The sequence below is a fragment of the Myodes glareolus genome, chromosome 17 (assembly GCF_982192425.1).
Source record: "Myodes glareolus chromosome 17, mMyoGla1.1, whole genome shotgun sequence".
NCBI classification, from domain to species: Eukaryota; Metazoa; Chordata; class Mammalia; order Rodentia; family Cricetidae; genus Myodes; species Myodes glareolus.
The window spans coordinates 25545903-25563306 of record NC_142042.1 but is presented as its reverse complement, the minus strand read 5'-3'; the positions used below and the strand labels follow the sequence as shown (position 1 = coordinate 25563306).

The window sequence follows — 17404 nt, the reverse complement described above, 5'->3', positions numbered from 1 at the left end:
CATTTCGCCTTTCCCCTCCCTCCCTTCCTCCAATCCTTCCTCCCCTCGTTCTCTCCCGCTGCACTTTGCTGTCTGTTTGGGCAAGGGACAGGCGGCCGGAAGTTAGGGGTCTTCCCCTGGAGTTGCGTCGCCAGGCCGTGACGTCACGAGCAGTGGCCGACCTGAGGCTGCCGAGGCGGAGGGGATGCTGGGAGCTGTCAGTGGAGCGGGGCGCGCGCTCCCAGCCAAGTTCTGAGCTGGGAACCTGGGCAGCTCTCGCGGGCGAAGGCTGGTAGCCCCCGCTGTCACCTTCCCTAAGCCGCCACTCGTAGACGCGCCTGCAGTGCAGAACACGGCCCACTAAGTAGCAGCGCCAGGCACAAGCACAGCGCTTAGGAGCTCATCCCCCCCAATCTCTGCGCCCCCAGATTCAGGCAGGTATTCTGGTGTACCAGCGTTCATTCTGTGTGGTAGTGGGTGGGGCTTGTGGGACACAGGACGGTCAGATGCAGAGAGTGACCCAGCCAGTCTGCTGCCAGCGGTAGAATCAACCTGTGCAGTTACTTGCTGCTGCTTTTGTCTCCAGACTTCCCTCTAAGCTGGAGCTTCGAAATGAGCAAATACGGTTTTACTCTAGATAAATCAACTTCCCCCCCCCGCCCCAATTTTTGACATTTCACCTTCATTTGAGTCATTCATCTCCAAAGCCTTTCTGAGTTTATATTGTGGCTTGTTCATTGAAAAACTGTGTCTTGTCTGAGGTCCTTAGTAGTCAAGCAGCTAAAAAAAAAAAAAAAAAAAAAAAAAAAAAAAAAAAAAAAAAAAAAAAAAAAAAAAAAAAATTGGACATAGAAGTTTCAAAGGATTCTTTGAGTAAATTTTACAAGCCAGCTGCTTCCACGGCTTTTGTCTTGTAATCTTTCACCTCATTGTTTTATTTTTTTCATTTTCTTCTGGTCACTTAGTGCGAGCACACGTGTTTATGTCTATTTTCTGTTTGTGAGTTTTGTGTGCACCTGAGAAGTATAGAGGAATAATTAAATGTCTTCATGCTTGCTAGTGGTTTATCTTTTTGAATCATAAACACCTGTTTGAGTTTTCAGTTGTATGTGGTTAAGATCTATAACTGAAACCCCAATATTTTGCTGTAAAATTGAATATTAAAATGCTGCAGCTAAATCTCATCTTTCCTATAACTTCCAGCCTGGTATTTAGATCTAATTTGGGATCTATTTATTGAATAGGAAATTAAAATTCCAGGAAGTGGTGGTTCACACCTTTAATCCCACACTTCAGAGTCAGAGGCAGTGGATCTCTTTGAGTTCAAGGCCAGTCTGGTGTACAGAGCAAGTTCTAGAACAGCCAAGGCTGCACAGCGAAACCCTGTCTCAAAAATAAAAACTGGAAGAAATTAAAATTCTAGTCATTGCCTTTTTAAGGCATCACCATAGAAAACAAATTGGCCTGTGTCACTAAGTTTTCAGGTCCTTAGGTTCTGAAAGCCACAGGAGATTTTATTTAGCTTCCAGTGAGCAGAGAAGGAGCCGGTACTTCAACGGCTTCTTACAGAGCAAGTTTGAGGCCTGAATTTTGAATGGGATTGAAGTGGTGTGCATACATGCTGTCATCAAAACTTTTCATAGGAAAGGGAGAGTTTTGGGAACTAAGACCTTGCTTCTTGTCCAGTTTCGGCATAATTGTATCTGTGGTGGCACTCATGGGTCTACCCTTTCTGTTATAAAGAGCACAGATACATTTGATTTGGCAAAATGGTGCCCAAATCAGATTGAGGCCTGGAGTTCTCTCATGGTTGGCCATTGAATACATGTGGCTATGGGTACCTGGCTTTTTGTTTTTTGCTTGTTTTTGTTTTTCGAGACAGGGTTTCTCTGTATGACAGTCCTGGCTGTCCTGGAACTCACTTTGTAGACCAAGCTGGCCTTGAACTCACAGAGATCCTACCTCTGCCTCCCAAGTGCTGGAATTAAAGACGTGTGCCCCCACCACCTGGCCAGGTACCTGGATTTTAAACAGCTCTCGCTAATTTGTAGTCTAGCAAAGAGAGCTCTCCTTAATGCCTGGTGTAGTCCAGGGACACGTGCATCTTCCCTCTGCTGAACCTTTGCTTGCACATTGTCAAGACTGATTGTGGACCCTAAGTATCTTGTTTGATTTCTATGCCAAAAGCAAATGCTCAGTGTAGGGATGTAGAATTATTTCCCAGTGCAGACCTATAGAGTATGCTAAATCACATTTCCTTTTCTTTTAATGTCATTTCTCCATGAGAATTTTTTTTAATATCAAATATTCAGTTCTCTCTTTCCCTCCAACAAAGTAAGAGCTTGGTTTTGTGGACTGTATGTTTGGACACATTTTTAACTTTTTTTTCTTTCTTAAGCTCCCTTTATTGTTTTCGTTTCAGTTTCTTTGGAGAAAAGGCACATGCCCTTTCTTCAGCAAGTCTTCACGCCTTTTCTATGGCCTATGTAGAAACCTCATTTCTTTCATCTGCTTGAAGGTATTTCAATGGCTTAAACTACAATGGCTTTTGTTTAATGTAAGCAAATGGTGACTTCATTCTTCCACATAGCTACTACTTTGGGTTTATTCTTACTGAACTCTTGTGTAAATTTTCTTGTTTCTTTACCGCTGTTGTTTATTCCTTCTGTTTTACAAAATTACATCCTAGAGAAATGTGCTAATAGTAGATGTGTGGATGGTGTTTCTTGTATGTTTCTTGAACTGTTTGCTGCCTTTGTGTGGGTAATATTTTTATTAGTTATATGATGGTAAGTTATTGGTTTTTTACTATATTGTTGCTATAAATTCTACTTTGACTTTAATGCAATAATCCCATGATTACTAAGGAATCTGTTTATTTTCTCATGAATCTATTCGGTCATTGCTCTTCGCTCTTATGAAATGTCGTTTTCTGTTCTCTTGCTTTACTTAATGGATGTAATATTTTCTCAAATTTCTCTAGTTAAATTTTGTTTCATTTCTCACAAATTATTTCAGTTGCCACTAAAGCTGTGGGGTGTGTGTGTGTGTATGAATTAATATTTGTTTTTGCTCTTTATTTTGTACTTCTTTTTAAACTAAACAATGATTCTCATAAGTTCAGTGTTTAGGAGTTAAGATTGGCTGTGTGATATTTTGGTATGTGGGGAAGCTTGTTGACTGAGTGCTCATTTTAGGACAGCTAGAACTTAACAAGGGTACCAAGAATTCCTGAATGGAGGACTTTCTACCCCCGCCCACACTTGCCCCTTTCTCTCTTGCCCTCTCATCATCTCTTTCCCCAGTGTTTATAGCAGTTGTAATTTAGTTTTGTTTCACTCACTTGGCATTCCTCCCACCTCCCTTTTTACTGTTTCTTTCCTTTCTTTTCTGATTTTATTTCATACTTAGAAAGTAGACAACTGTCTGTATATATTGGGAGCTGGTGACAGAGCCGACTTTTCTAATACATCAGTATTTCCCATCAGCATTCTAACTGCAGCCTCTCTTTTGACTGCTGCTTAGCATTGTTTGCATTCTCAAAGGTGAAGCCCCCGAACCTGAAGAGGCCAAGTTAACCTTTAACTCTTACACCCTGCATTCTTCCTTCTGTGTTTACGATGGTGCTCTTTTGTATGCACTTCACTTTGCTGTCATTTCCTATAGTCCTTACACTAGTAGGCTAGTAGGTTAGTCAAGCTTTAGGTAGAAGAGGAACCTCACTAATATGAAAATATAGTAGCAAATTTCCTCTGCACTTAAAAGTCACAGATGTGGCTATGCCCACATATGTATGTAAGTATTTGAGAGGTAAAGGCAGACAGATTAAGAGTTCAAGGATAGTGAGACGAGCCCTGCCTGGGATAGAAGAGAACCCTGTATCAGAAACAAAATGAGACAAGAACAACCACAAAGCAACGAAACAAAACACTCCTCCCCAATTGAATTTAAAAATGAAACCTTCTAACTTTTTGTTTGTTTCCTTTTATTATTTATTCTTCTCTCATATATTATTACATCCTGACCACACTCTATCCTCTTTTCTCCTCCAAGTCCCTGCCCTCCTTCTCCTTTCCTTTCAGAAAAGGCCAGGCCTTTCAGACACATCAACCAAGCATGACAAATGAAGTTATACTAAGACTAGGCACATCCCATCATTGAGGCTGTACGAGGCAACCCCGTAGTAGGAAAGGGGTCCCAAAAGCAAGTGAAAGAATCAGAGACAACTCCTCACTCCCACAGTTAGTAGTCCCACAAGATCACCAAGTTACATGACCATAATCTATATAGAGAGAGGACCTAAGTGAGGCCCAAACAAACTACCTGATTGTTGGTTCAGTCTTTGTGAGCCCTTATGAGCCCTGGTTAGTTGATTCTATGGGCTGTTTTCTCGTTGTGTCCTTGAACTCTCTGGCTCCTACAATCCTTCCTCCTGCACTTGCTGGATGAAGCCTCTCTGATGATGTTTGCAAGGCTCCAGTTTATGTGTATAGCAGGGTGTTATCAGAAATTAGTTCTTTTTTTTTTTTGCCAGCCATGTTTGGTTCTTTCCCAAGTATCTGGACTATCCAATCTCTGGTTCCTGGCCCTCCAGGTGGTGTCAGGCATGGGCTCTCTCTCTTGACATGAATGTTGTGGAGTATTAATTTTAGATGTGTTACATTCTTTTATGCTGTGAAATATTTGTTAAATGATGCAAAGATGTGTTGCATTCTTTTATGTTGGATTTGTTTAATTCTGTAAAGCTGTGTTACTGTGTCTGAAACACCTGATTGGTCTAAGAAAGAGCCAAATGACCAATAGCTATGCAGGAGAGAGGGATGAGTGGGATTCCCAGCAAGAGCCAATAAATAGGAGGAGAAATCTAGGGAAAAGAAGAGGAGGAGCCAGAAAAGGAGAAAAGAGGAGGAGAACTCCCAGGGCCAACCACCCAGCCACACAACCGTCCATGGAGTAAGAAGGGAAGAAAGACATGTAGAATTAAAAAGGCAAAAAGCCCAGAGGCAAAATAGAGAAGGAAGAAAATGGGTTAAGTTAGAAAAGCTGGCTAAAAACAAGCCAAACTAAGACTAGGCATTCATAAGTAAGAATAAGTCTCTGTGTATTTATTTAGGAGCTGGGGGAATGGGACCCACAAAGAATTAAAAATCCAACTACACATGGGTCTCAAGTTGGATCAGTCATTGGAAGGTCACTCCCACAAGATCTGTGCCTCTTTTACCCCAGCACATCTAGTAGGCAGGACAAATTGTAGATGGAAGGTTTTGTGGCAGGATTGGTGTCCCAGTCCCTCCACTGAAAGCTGTGCCTGGTTATAGAAGACGGCTGGTTCAGGCTCCAGGTCCCCCATAACCAGCAGTCTTCACTAGGGTCACCCTCGTGGATTCCGGGAGATCCCATTGCACTAAGTTTCTACCTCACCACCAAAATACTCCCCAAATCCAGTTACTTCTCCCAGTATTGAAAATCTTTGAAGTTGATTTTGAACTGCAGTATAAACTTAGGCTCTGGTGTTTTTATTTTTCTCTCATATATTGTCTTGAAATTTTTTAAACTTTGACTTTTTTATAGTTTAGTTTTATGATAATTTTTCCAAGTTGTATATTAGTTTTCAAGTGAGAAAATGCTGGATTAATATTGGGTCAGTCTATCATAAAAAATTATCTCCTTTTCTAGATCATAGAGGACCCAGAACTCCAGAAATGTTTCCTTTGAAGGATGCAGACATGGGCGCCTTTACGTTCTTTGCCTCAGCTCTTCCCCATGATGTTTGTGGAAGCAACGGACTTCCTCTCACACCAAATTCCATCAAAATATTGGGTCGCTTTCAAATCCTTAAGACCATTACCCATCCCAGACTGTGCCAATATGTGGATATTTCTAGGGGAAAGCATGGTAAGCCATATGTTTTGGTTTGTTTGTTTTTTGATTTTTTTGAATTTTCTTTTGTATTTTATGTTCACTAATTCAAATCATGATGCAGTTTTAAATACAAAATATATATTGACATGCAGTCATGAACTTAATTTTATGGTTCAAAGTAAATTTGACTACCTTTTAAAATGAAAATGGAGTTTTTATTTTCTTATTATTGTTGCATTTGCTTTTTTTTTTAATAGAACAAAAGTGGTTGGCTGAAACCCATGCTTTGTGACAGTAGTGTGTGCTGCTGCTGTGATCATGTAATGAGGTTCATCTATAACTGAAGTTGCTGAGGATGACAATGCTTATTGTACTGAAATTGTTTAGAAATCTTAATGGCCGACTGAACTTCAATGTCTTAAGATTACTTAATGTGCCTTAGTAATATGATCCTGATTTTCTACAAAAAAAAAACAATTTGGAGATACAAAAATACATCAAAGTCAAACCATTATACCTTCTTGACATTCTGCCATTTTTTTCTAGAAAATATCTATTTCATTTGTTTCTATCTAATGGTGAAGAACTTCATAAACACGTTTTTTGTCTTTCTGATGAGCATGCAAAGCTGTATTTGAAATTGGCTACTTCATTTCTTTTAAAATTATTTGCTCTGAGAACATTTGTTTTGTTGGCTATGAGCAGAATATTATTTTTGTAATGATAGCTCTCATTATGAGGTCTTATTACATACTAGGCGGTAGTCTAGGTGTTTACTCATAGCAATTAAATAATCTTCATCATACTACTATGCAACAGGAACAATTACAGCATTGTTTTACAGATAAGGAAATTCAAGCAGAGAACATGATTGCATAGAGGAAAATAAGAAAAGATTGTTGGGCGGGAGTGGCACATGCCTTTAATGTCAGCACTCAGGAGACAGAAGCAGGCAGATTTCTGTGAGTTTGAGGCAAGCCTGGTCTACAGAGCTAGTTCTAGGACAGCCAAGGCTGTCTTAAAATACAAAAAAAAGATAATACTAATATCTAAAAAAAATTTTGTTACTTGATGAACACTTTCAAAGTCACTGTAAATCTATAATAATGCCATAGCAACATCATCCAGGCTGTTTGGTCCTTACTGTAAAACTCTGTTATATACCTAGTACCTTGAATATTTAGGTGCTTTTAAAAACTTGGTGAGAGGCAGGGAGAAATAGTGGTTAAAAGTAGTAATTGGCTAGTAGATAGTTATATTTGATTTTTCATATTCACGTATACATGTGCATACATGCATGAGTACAGGTATGTAAATATAAATATACCTACAGATATTGAAATATATGTTAGTTTTTAGAGCTTTTTATGGTGTAAAGTTGTCTTTCATTTATTGATTCAGCAAATATTAGGAAAAGATTATTATTGTCTGGCCTGGCTTGATCTTCCAGATGTAAACTACTAAGAATTTTTTTCTATGGGGAACATATTTGGAGAGCAGAGCTTTGAAGCAGTGAAAGTCTAGGCTCCTAAGTGAGTGTCCTAAATTTGCTTTTAAGTAAGCAGACGAAGCTCCGTATCTGTCCTCTTCTGTAGTGCCTGCACTCTCCACATTTCTGCAGATGTCAGTCATTGTGACGTCAGGGAAGTACACAGTTTTCCTCCTTTGTCCTGACCTAGGAGAAGCCTAGTCCACCTGAGGAAACTATAAATCAAAGTTTATACTACAAACTGTTTTAACTTTTAATTAATTAATTAATTTATGTGTGATTTGACCAGAATCTAGTGTTATACTATGTGACATATTTACTAATTAAGAGACCTACAGTCAGGTCTACTGTTTGTATTCCATTTGTATACTACATAAAAGCTTTGGGCTCGTATAGTGTATGCGTGCTAAACTTAATTCTGATGAATTCTGGAAGAAAGGGTACTTTTTATTGTAATTGGCTTAAAGATAACCATGAGACTAATGGTAACTATCACTATAGTAGAGAGGAGATAGTTCCAACCATTTGCATAAAAAAGCCCAGTGAGGAACCTCTAACAAGTGTTTTTTTCAATTGTTAAAATTAAAATGGTTTCAACAATATTGTTGTTAGAAAATTATGAGAATCATTTAGAGATTTTTACATCATCCAACAACGAGTAGATAGGGTCATTCCCTACGTTTTTCAATCCCATGTAGTTTAGTTAGACCATCTAGGGAAAGACCTGGCTATTGTAATATTTCCCAGTCCCAAATCACTCCAAGCAAACCCTAGCAGTGTGTTATGTTGTTGTCTTCTGCTGGTGACAGTAGTGAGTAGGACATTCTTCTCAGACCCCCTACCACCTTATTTAGTTCTTAGAACTCCATTCTTGTTTGCTAAAGTGACTTTAGTTTATTCCTATTGTATCTGGAAAACTATTTGGAACTTCCCAACCTGTAATACTGAACTTGCTCTCTGACTAGTTTTCGCATGTTTCCTGTCATCAGGTTAATCCATCAGTCCTGTGCCTTTCTCTAGCCCCTTCACCCCACTCCAGTTTTATTTCCGCTAACCAAATGGTCCCTATCAGCTCTGAAATTGATCTGTTGCAAAACAGAGACTTTTGTCAGGATCACTCTTTAACCTTGCCTGTGACCCTCATTTGAATATCAGTGTCAGGCAGAAGAGGATCCTCTTAGGTACCACCCTGGTGTTTGAAGCCAGACCAATAGTCGGCTTAGTCTCCTGCCCTCACCACCATGATCAATAGTTGCCCTGCTTTTCCTGAATTCTCAGCTCTAATATCTCAGGAGTTCGCTCAACAGGGGTCACAGAGGAGATGGACATGCTAAAGACTCCTCTATCATAAGCCTGTCTGCCTGATCTGACAGTATCAATGACTGTCAAGTTAGAGAGTTTGATTTCTTGTTTCTATTGGCAATGTTCAGTGCTCGAAAAATTTGTGTATGTAAGAAGTAAATACCTGAATTGTAGTAAAGCTTATTTAAAAACCCATTTATTCTGAAGGACTTTAGTTGTTTGGTTGCATCCAATTGAAGAATTGAAGTTTCTGTTTCATAGACGCCTCAGTGAGCACCACGTGCTTTTCTCAATGATGTCATATCATATGACTTAGGTTTAACAGCATTTCATTGTCTCATGAAGAATTTTGATTTTTGGATCTATACTTTTCTTTTTTCCATTATTGCTAGGCACACATTTTCTTTGTGGCTCTTTCATGACCACTCTCTTTCTTTGTACATGAAGTTGTGACATGTGGTTTGTTTACTTACGCTGTGCTTTCACCCAATGTTAGGTTCCTACAGAAACCAGACCTTCCATGTTTTCTGGAACTCATTCCAAGTTGTTTGGAGATGCTAATTCTTGATAAATCGGCAAGATGATATATTTAATCTCAAGAATATAGGCATCTTTTTAGAACTTGAAAGTGTGATTTATTAAAACCCAATGAAATATATTTTTAAAACCCAATGAAATATATTTAAATGAAGCCAATAAAGCTTGAATATACAGATTTCATCAAGTTTAACCTCTTTGAGTTGAAATATCAGCAGAAATTAGAAGTATAGTGAAAATTTTAAGTGGTAGTGTGGCCATTTGTCATTGGTATTGATTATTTAGAAATGTTTCTTTGGTTGCTAGTGAGATGAAATGAAGAGAAATTATTTTATTACGTAGGTTTGAAATGTAATTTGGAATAAATAACATTATTAAGGCCATACTATAGTTTATTCTGTACTATAGCCTATAAATTTCAACCTAAATGTGTGAATTGGTCAGGGTTATATCACAGGAAAGAACTTGTAGGGTTTGCATGTATGAAAAGATTCTGTGCATGTCAACAGGGAGACACTGAAATTCGGCAGAAGCTAAGGCTGCAGCTTCTCAAGGACTCTTCAGTCTGTCTCAAGGTCATTCAACTTGTGAAATAGTTTGGTTATTTAGGATATTTAGATAAACTTTCATAAGGATCCTGGTTAAATAATTTACATAATTTCTTCACAGGTTTATCTAGACTAGAATTTGTTTGTATACCTGAGGATGATAGTTGACTTTTACAGCTGTGTGTTGCAGCATCCTGGTACCAGCAGTATTTGTGAATCTGGTTTTCTTTGTTGCTATTACTGTTAAACATTTACTTAAATATCACATTTTTAATAGTGATTAGCTAGTTTCTAATAAGCTATTTTTTACTTTGAATAACAGAAATGATGCAAGAACTATATGTTGATAACACCATATTACAAGGCATTCATGAGTCATTTTTATATCAAAATTTTAATGCTTTCTGTTTTGAAACTTTATTTTTCTGTGACTATACGTATGTGTGTATGATTTACATGTATGAGTAGGGATGCACACTTGTCAGGGCCCATGTACTGGGACATGCATGTGGAAGGGTAGGCGGTCAGAGGACAATGTTGTGGAGTTGTTTATCTCTTTCTACAGTTACATGGGTTCCAGAGGTCAAACTCAATTCATCAAGCTTGCATAACGAACATCTCTGTTCTCAGAGCCATCACCCCACGTCTCCCTTTTACTGCCTTTTTCTTATTCAACGTCTCTGTTATCTTTCCTGACTAATCTTCAGTTTCTTTTCATTGACTGAAAACACAGTTCTAGATAGACATGCCATGTGAATTTTCACATTTTCTTAGGGGAAAAGATTATTTCATACTTTCCGGACATTCCTTAATGTCACATTTGTTTTCATTTTTAACATTTTATTATTTTTAATTATATGTATGGGGTATGTGCATGTTAGTGCAGGCGCCTTCAGACCCCCTGGAGCTGGAGTAGTGGGCAGCTGTGAAATGTTGGATGTGGGTGGCTGGAACCTGACTCGGATCCTCTGGAAGAGTGGTGTGCACTCTTAACTGCTGAGCCGTTTCTCCAAACCTGCATATTTGTTATTTATAAATAGTGCCACTGCACTGTTGATTCTTATCTGGCACATTATGGTTCCCAAACCAACAGTTTATTCTGTTCAGCCAGACTGTTTTTATAACAAATAGAAACTATTTTCAAACAAATCCAGAAATTTTTGGAATGAGTATTTCTATTGAGTTCTTGTTAAAAAAAAAGATGTTCATAATGGAAATACTCCTTCAGTATATACACCATTACCTCTGGGAGAAATGCTGATTTTCTGCCAAGAATTATGGATCTATATTACTAAAACTGTGTTTAAAATTTTATATAATCTTAAAGCCATGACAAACACTGAATGTGTTCCCAGGAAACCTGAAAATTTTCAGCCTAATGCCCCATGGTATACAAGTTTCTTACAGATAGAAAAATATAAGCATATCTACTTGTAAATGGCCAATTATTCAAATATGTATATTTTAATAAATTCCAATGTTTGGGGTATTAATTTCAGTATTACTAAAGTATTTCTGGTTAGAACATAAGTGTGCACTGTTCAACACGGAACAAATCTCTTTAGACGACTGCCATCATTTCTGACATCCCCATTATGCCTTGTTCTAATTGATTTGTTTTCTTATGGGGATCCCACAACAGATGACCACTAAGACACAGTTTATAGCCCATTCAAAGTCTGTATTACAGCCTTTTGGGACTATACCCAGGTATTCAGGGACCCAGTTGTAGCTTTGAGAAAACCATGCCCATCCTGGCATTCAGTTTGGCAGCTTCAGAATGGAGGAGAGGGTGCAGGTGGTGGGGGGTTCATATAAGCAAACAACTTGACAGAAGCTAAGATAAGCAGCTGACTGGAGGAGGAGGTTTGCACAAGCAGACAGTTTAATGGAAACTAAGCTAAGTTAGCTGGGACATCCTGACCTTGCGTTCCTACAATAGAGTTGGATAATTTCCATGACATTATCCATCAGAAAGATCAAATTTTAGTTAAACCTGAAATAGCCTCAGCAAGAATGCAGGATGGAGGAAACTTTGTGCTGTCTTGTCCTGTCATAGTTTAACATATATAGTTTTAGTTCGTGCCCATATGTTTTAGGTGAATTGTAGACAATAGTATTACAGTTCCAAACAAGACCAACATGGTTCCCATTATCACTAAATGTTTTATTTAAGTAGAGAAGAATGACACTAAGTAAAAATGAATGCAAATTTTTAGAGTTAAATAAGCGGTATAAAAGAAAAGTACTGTCTAGATTGCATTATAAGACTAGTGAATCGATTCTAGGGAATCAAAGCCTTGCGGAAGTCATGTTTACTGAGGCCTTGTTTACTTGAATAATAGTGAAAGCTAACAGTGCTGGCTCTGTTCCAGGAACCATTCTCAGTCCTACTTATATATGAATAAATTTCACCCTCATCACAATTTGTGATATAGGCATGATTGTTTTCGCCTTCTTCTCAGTCCTAATTATATGTAAATTCATTCCACCCTCATCACAGTGCTATAATGTGGACATTATTGTTTTCTTCCTCTTTAGAAGAAACTGGCACAGAAAGATTAGTAAATTTCTCAAGGTCATGTGCTAATAAATAGTGAAATTAGCGTTTGAGTCTCAGAACAGTAGTCTGTTTTTCAGCACCATGTAACATGACAGGAGAGAAAAGTGTAAAATGAGGGGGGCTTGGAAAATGGCTGAGTGGAAAAAAGTGACAACCTGAGTTTGAGCCCTGGAAACCACACAATGGAAGGGGAGAACCTCTTTCCACAAGTTGTTCTGTGACCTCCACATACACCTCTGGCATGCCCACAGAGCCACACTTGTACATAAACTACCTATAAACAGAATACATAAAATGTATTCTCTTTTTAAAAGGGGTTATCAAGATGACTCAACAGATAAAACATTTGTCACGAAATCTGACATCCTGAATTTGATCCTTAGGACCCATGCGATGAAAGGAAAAAACTGATCCCTGCGAGTTCCTCTGACCTCTGAGTGTACACAGTGGAATGAGCATGCACACTCACACCACTAAATAAATGTAATGCAGAAGTTCTGTTAAAGGTGAAGGTCATTTCAGACATGGGAGCTCGAGTGTAATTCCTTAAAGGATGAGAATTCTCAGAAGCTGATGAGATAAATATTTAGTGGACACTAGAGAAGGAGTTATGTATTCAGATTTGTTGTCCTACCACATGGGCTTTAGTGTGAAAACATGCAGGAGGAGGATCTTAATCCAGCTGAAAAGAGCTGGTGAGCGATTGCTGTGGAGACCTAATGTGCTGGCTTAGACCCTGATTTCAGCAGAGGGGATACACCGCAGGCTCCAGAAGCTACTGGGAGATGCAGGACTCTGTGTGGGTTTGAGAAAGGGAAAAATTATAAGTTGTTTTGTTTCTCTTGAACTGCTAGTGACGTTTTCAGGTTGTTTTCCCGGACGAGGGTCCTGTATATCCCAGGCTGGCCTTTAACCAGCTGTAGCACTAGGGATGGTCTCGGAGTCCTGGTCTCCCCTTCAACCTTTTGGTGCTGGAATTCCAGACATGTGCCACTACTCTGGTTTATAAAGTGCTGGTGGATTCAGTGCAGGGCTCTGTGCATACTAGGAAAGCTCTCTAGCAACTGAGCTACAAATCCAGCTAGACAGTGGGTTTTACACTGAAGCCCAAGGAGGGCTCTAAGTGTCTGCAGTTCAAGAGAGTTCCAAGGTTGAAATAAAACGTAGTCGCTTTTCAATAAGTAGTAGATGAGGAGAAGCACAGTAGAAAGACTAATGGATGATGGGTAGAAGATGGGTAGATTTCAGTTTGGATAGATGAGTGCTGATAAATAGAGGAGATTGAGAGGAGCTAGCAAGGCAGATGTAAGGAAGACTGACCTCACATGCACACAGCAAAAATACATAATAAATAAAGTACTGTTATTTGTGTTATATGTTAACAACTTTAGAGGGCTATATGACCTTGTTGTTAAGTGTATTAAATATAAACTGGATTTGCTTTTTCTCAGAACGACTGGTGGTTGTGGCTGAGCACTGTGAGAGGAGCTTGGAAGACCTGCTTCGGGAAAGGAAGCCTGTCAGGTACTGTAGAATATGTGACAAATAAGCAAAGAGTGGAAATTGGCAAACAAAGGAGGATTTTACCTAGAAACTGAAGGGCATCGATTTCTTTCATTCTTGTGTAATGATAAAATTCAATGTAGGTTTTTACTTTAAGAACTTTAATTCACTTGCTGCATAGAAATTCATTGTTTACATTCTAGAAAATACTTGAAAAAAATCTCAGTGGAGTGTACATATATGAAAAATTTGACATCTTAGTTCTAAGAATTTGTTTCACTAGCCAAGATTATTTTCCTGAAAGGGGCCATGGTATCTTCTTGGTGTACACCAATAGTCCCTGGTGAACAGTGAACTTTCTTAAGTAAAGGCCAGGTAGTTGAGTAAGAGGCAGAAGTAGTAATCATGACTTTGGTAGAACTTAATGATAGAATTTAATTCAGTTATTTCAGTGACTTAAAAAATTTGTGTTTTCTTAGCCAGAACAGTGTGTTACCTAACTTTCTTATTACAAGTGCACTATTAAACAATTTTTCACTAATTTATCAAAATTACTGTTTAATCATAAAAGATTTAATGTATAAATAAAGTTATATTAAACTAACAAAATTTGCTTACCATGAATCCCTATGACATTGCAATTATCTACTTCATCCCCCGAACCTGTGCCTGGAGTTCCCATACATTACAGCAAGGAACACAAGGAAAAGCTTCAAACTGTCCTGAGGTCAACCCCACTTAGAATTTCAAATATTAGAAGCACCAATACCAAGGTGGTCAACCTAAAGCATCTATTGGGAACCCATTTACTTGCTGCAGAGTACTGCAGCAAGATCCAGAGAGGTTCTAGGTGCTCAGTTAGAGGTGGCCTGCTCGGTGTACTGATTGCTGGCAGCCTGGCACTCACCTAGGCTCTAAGCAACAGCAGTTTCTCAGGAAACTGGGAATCAACCTACTTCAGGATCCAGCAATACCACTCTTGGTATTGTCCAATCATACTACAAAAGCATTTGTTCAACTATGTTCATAGCAGCATTATTTGTAATAGCCAGAACCTGGAAACAACCTAGATGCCCCTCAGTGGAAGAATGACTAAAGAAAGTGTGGAATATATACGCATTAGAGTACTTCTCTCTAAATTTATAAAACTTTATTCCTCCCTGCAGTGTTTTGTAGTTTTTAATATATGGTTTTTCTTGTTCCTAAATACAATACTAAATATTTTGTTTTGATATGAGTATGTATGGGATTGTATTTTGTTTCCATTTTTGTTGTTAATATATAACAATATAAGTAAATTTTTTCAAATTCGGTTTTCTTTCCTATGACCCTGTTGAACTCAATTTAGTGCTAGTTCAAATAGTTCTTTTGTAGATTCTTTAAGAGTTTCTGTGTAAGCAGCCATACTATCAATGCTAAAATATGTTTACACTCCTTTCTAAAAAATCATATGGCTTCTTATTTTCTTGATCTATTTCACAAAATTGAAGTTTTGCTGGATAATTTAATACAAACACTGATGGTCATATTTCCTTGGTTTCAAATATTAGAAAAGAATATTCAGTATTTTATAATTATATATGATATTTGCAAAAATAGTTTCATAGATACCTTTTTATAAGATTAAAAATTTTTATAGCAGAATAAAAGATTGTGTGTGTCTGTGTTGAGATAATAAAATTATTTTAAAGATAAATACTTAATTACAAAGATACTCAAGCTTATTGAATGGTTACTTTATTCTCACAGATATATTAAGAGTCTATTTTTCTGGTTATTTTGCAGCAGAAAAATTGGGGAATACAAGCATAGTTGTTAATTTATAAAATGCTCCCATTTAATGGAAAGCATAGTGTCACGTTTTTAAAGACCCTGTGGTGTTTAGAGGAGGAAGGGATCGTGTGGATCATGGATTTTGTTTTATCCTTAAAATAACGAGGCTTACAATCTTCCAGTATATCACTGATCTTAGCTGCTGTTTAGTGTATATTCCTCATCTTGTAAACTTACAGAGTAAAGCAAGATAGATTTGAAACAGTCTCAAGCATAGCGAATCAATTCTGGAGTTTCCTGTTATCAAATCAGACCATGTTTTCCATGTGTATTTTGATCTTAGCAAATTAATTGTTTGTTGAGAAGAAAACTTACCCAGAGTTTGGATTAAAAGTCGATTTTCCATTGTTTTTTATCTCATTGCCAATGGATAGCATTCTAGATATGCAACATCCAATTTCACTTATGTTAAAATAAACACTGAGTTGTAAAATATGCCCAACCTAACAACTTCAGACACAGTGCAAGTATTTTTATACCTTCTTCAAATAGTCTTTGGTAATTAATTTGTGAAAGTCCCATTACAAAGCATGTGAAACTGAGGGAAAAATGAGTTATTTAATTTAGCATAAAATACATAAACTCAATAAAAAAGTTTTCTCTTTCAATTTTTAAACTATTTCCTCTGGGGCTAGAGAGGTGGCTGAATGGTTAAATACAGGTAACTATTCTTGCAGAGGACACAAGATCGGTTCCTAGTACTGAATTGGTGGCTCACAACTACCTATAACTCCAGTTCCAGATCACCCTTCTCTGGATATCATGGGTACCTGTGTTCACCTCCATACATACCCCAAACAAATACACATATATTCCATAATTTAAAAAATAAATATTAAAATAATTTCTTTTTTAAAATGCTGCTGAATAAATGATATGTTCCAATAAAAATTTCCAAATGTATTAGCATATCATTGAAAAACACCCTGTCCTCTGATTTTGAATTTATAAGAGAATAAATATTGAAAAATTGTGTATTAAAGATCTTTTTTAATCTTGAGAGTATAGGAAAGATTCTTTAGAATAAATAAAATTATATACTTACAATATCATTTGAGTATTAATCAATAGTGTTTTTTCCTCTCCATTTTTTATATCATAAAGTAGCTAACTATACTTCATCTGTTTTCTCCTCCTTAACTTTTTACCTCAGGCTGATAAGAAAATTTGACCAAAGAAAAATGTATATGGAAAGGATTAGGATTTTTATAAGGTGGAAAAACATGTTGGATTTATACAGTCTAGAATTCTTCCCTTTTTGGTTTGCTGACAATATGTGTGTTTTGGCTTATGCAGTGGCCTTTAGAAATATCACGGATCATTGATTTGAGGAAATAGCATGTGTGGTTTTAGTTAACACTTCTATATGAATGATTTCCAAGTCTATCTCAGCAGCCCTATATGAATTATTTCCAAGTCTATCTCAGCAGCCCTGACCTCTGGTTTGCTTCCCTGTCCTCCATTTCTTGCAATCTGATAGAATTTCTTTTTGGAAACATTGCAGATACTTGAGGGAATTGGTGGCTTATTTGTCAAGTTAACAAAATCTAAAATCACCAGAGATAAGAGCCTCTGAGAATGTCTGTGTGGGATTATCTTAATTGTGATAATTGATGTAGAAGAACACACTCACTGTGGGTAAGACCATTCCCTGAGTTTGGAGTCCTGGACTGTTTAAGAGAGATGAAAGCAAGATAAGTTCTAGCATGCATGCATTAGTTCACTGCTCTCTTCTTTTGGTTTTGGCTGTAACACAGCCATTTCTCTCAGGCTCTGTCACTGTGACTT

At 37.6% G+C, this 17404-nt stretch overlaps 1 protein-coding gene across 3 annotated transcripts in view; it reads left to right on the top strand.

Moving 5' to 3' along the window:
• Positions 1-144: 144 nt before the first annotated feature.
• The window catches only part of Tbck (TBC1 domain containing kinase), a 144477-nt gene continuing 127217 nt past the window's right edge, over positions 145-17404 (top strand). Inside the window, exons 1-3 of one of the 3 annotated variants that reach the window (XM_048456743.3) lie at positions 145-413; positions 5656-5874; positions 13732-13804. In XM_048456743.3, coding sequence (XP_048312700.3) covers positions 5682-5874; positions 13732-13804 — 266 coding nt within the window. In that variant the 5' untranslated portion in view covers positions 145-413; positions 5656-5681. Of the gene's footprint in view, positions 418-2420; positions 2498-5655; positions 5875-13731; positions 13805-17404 lie in introns of those variants that run through there. The other 2 variants (XM_048456744.3, XM_048456745.3) reach the window with 2 other exon arrangements.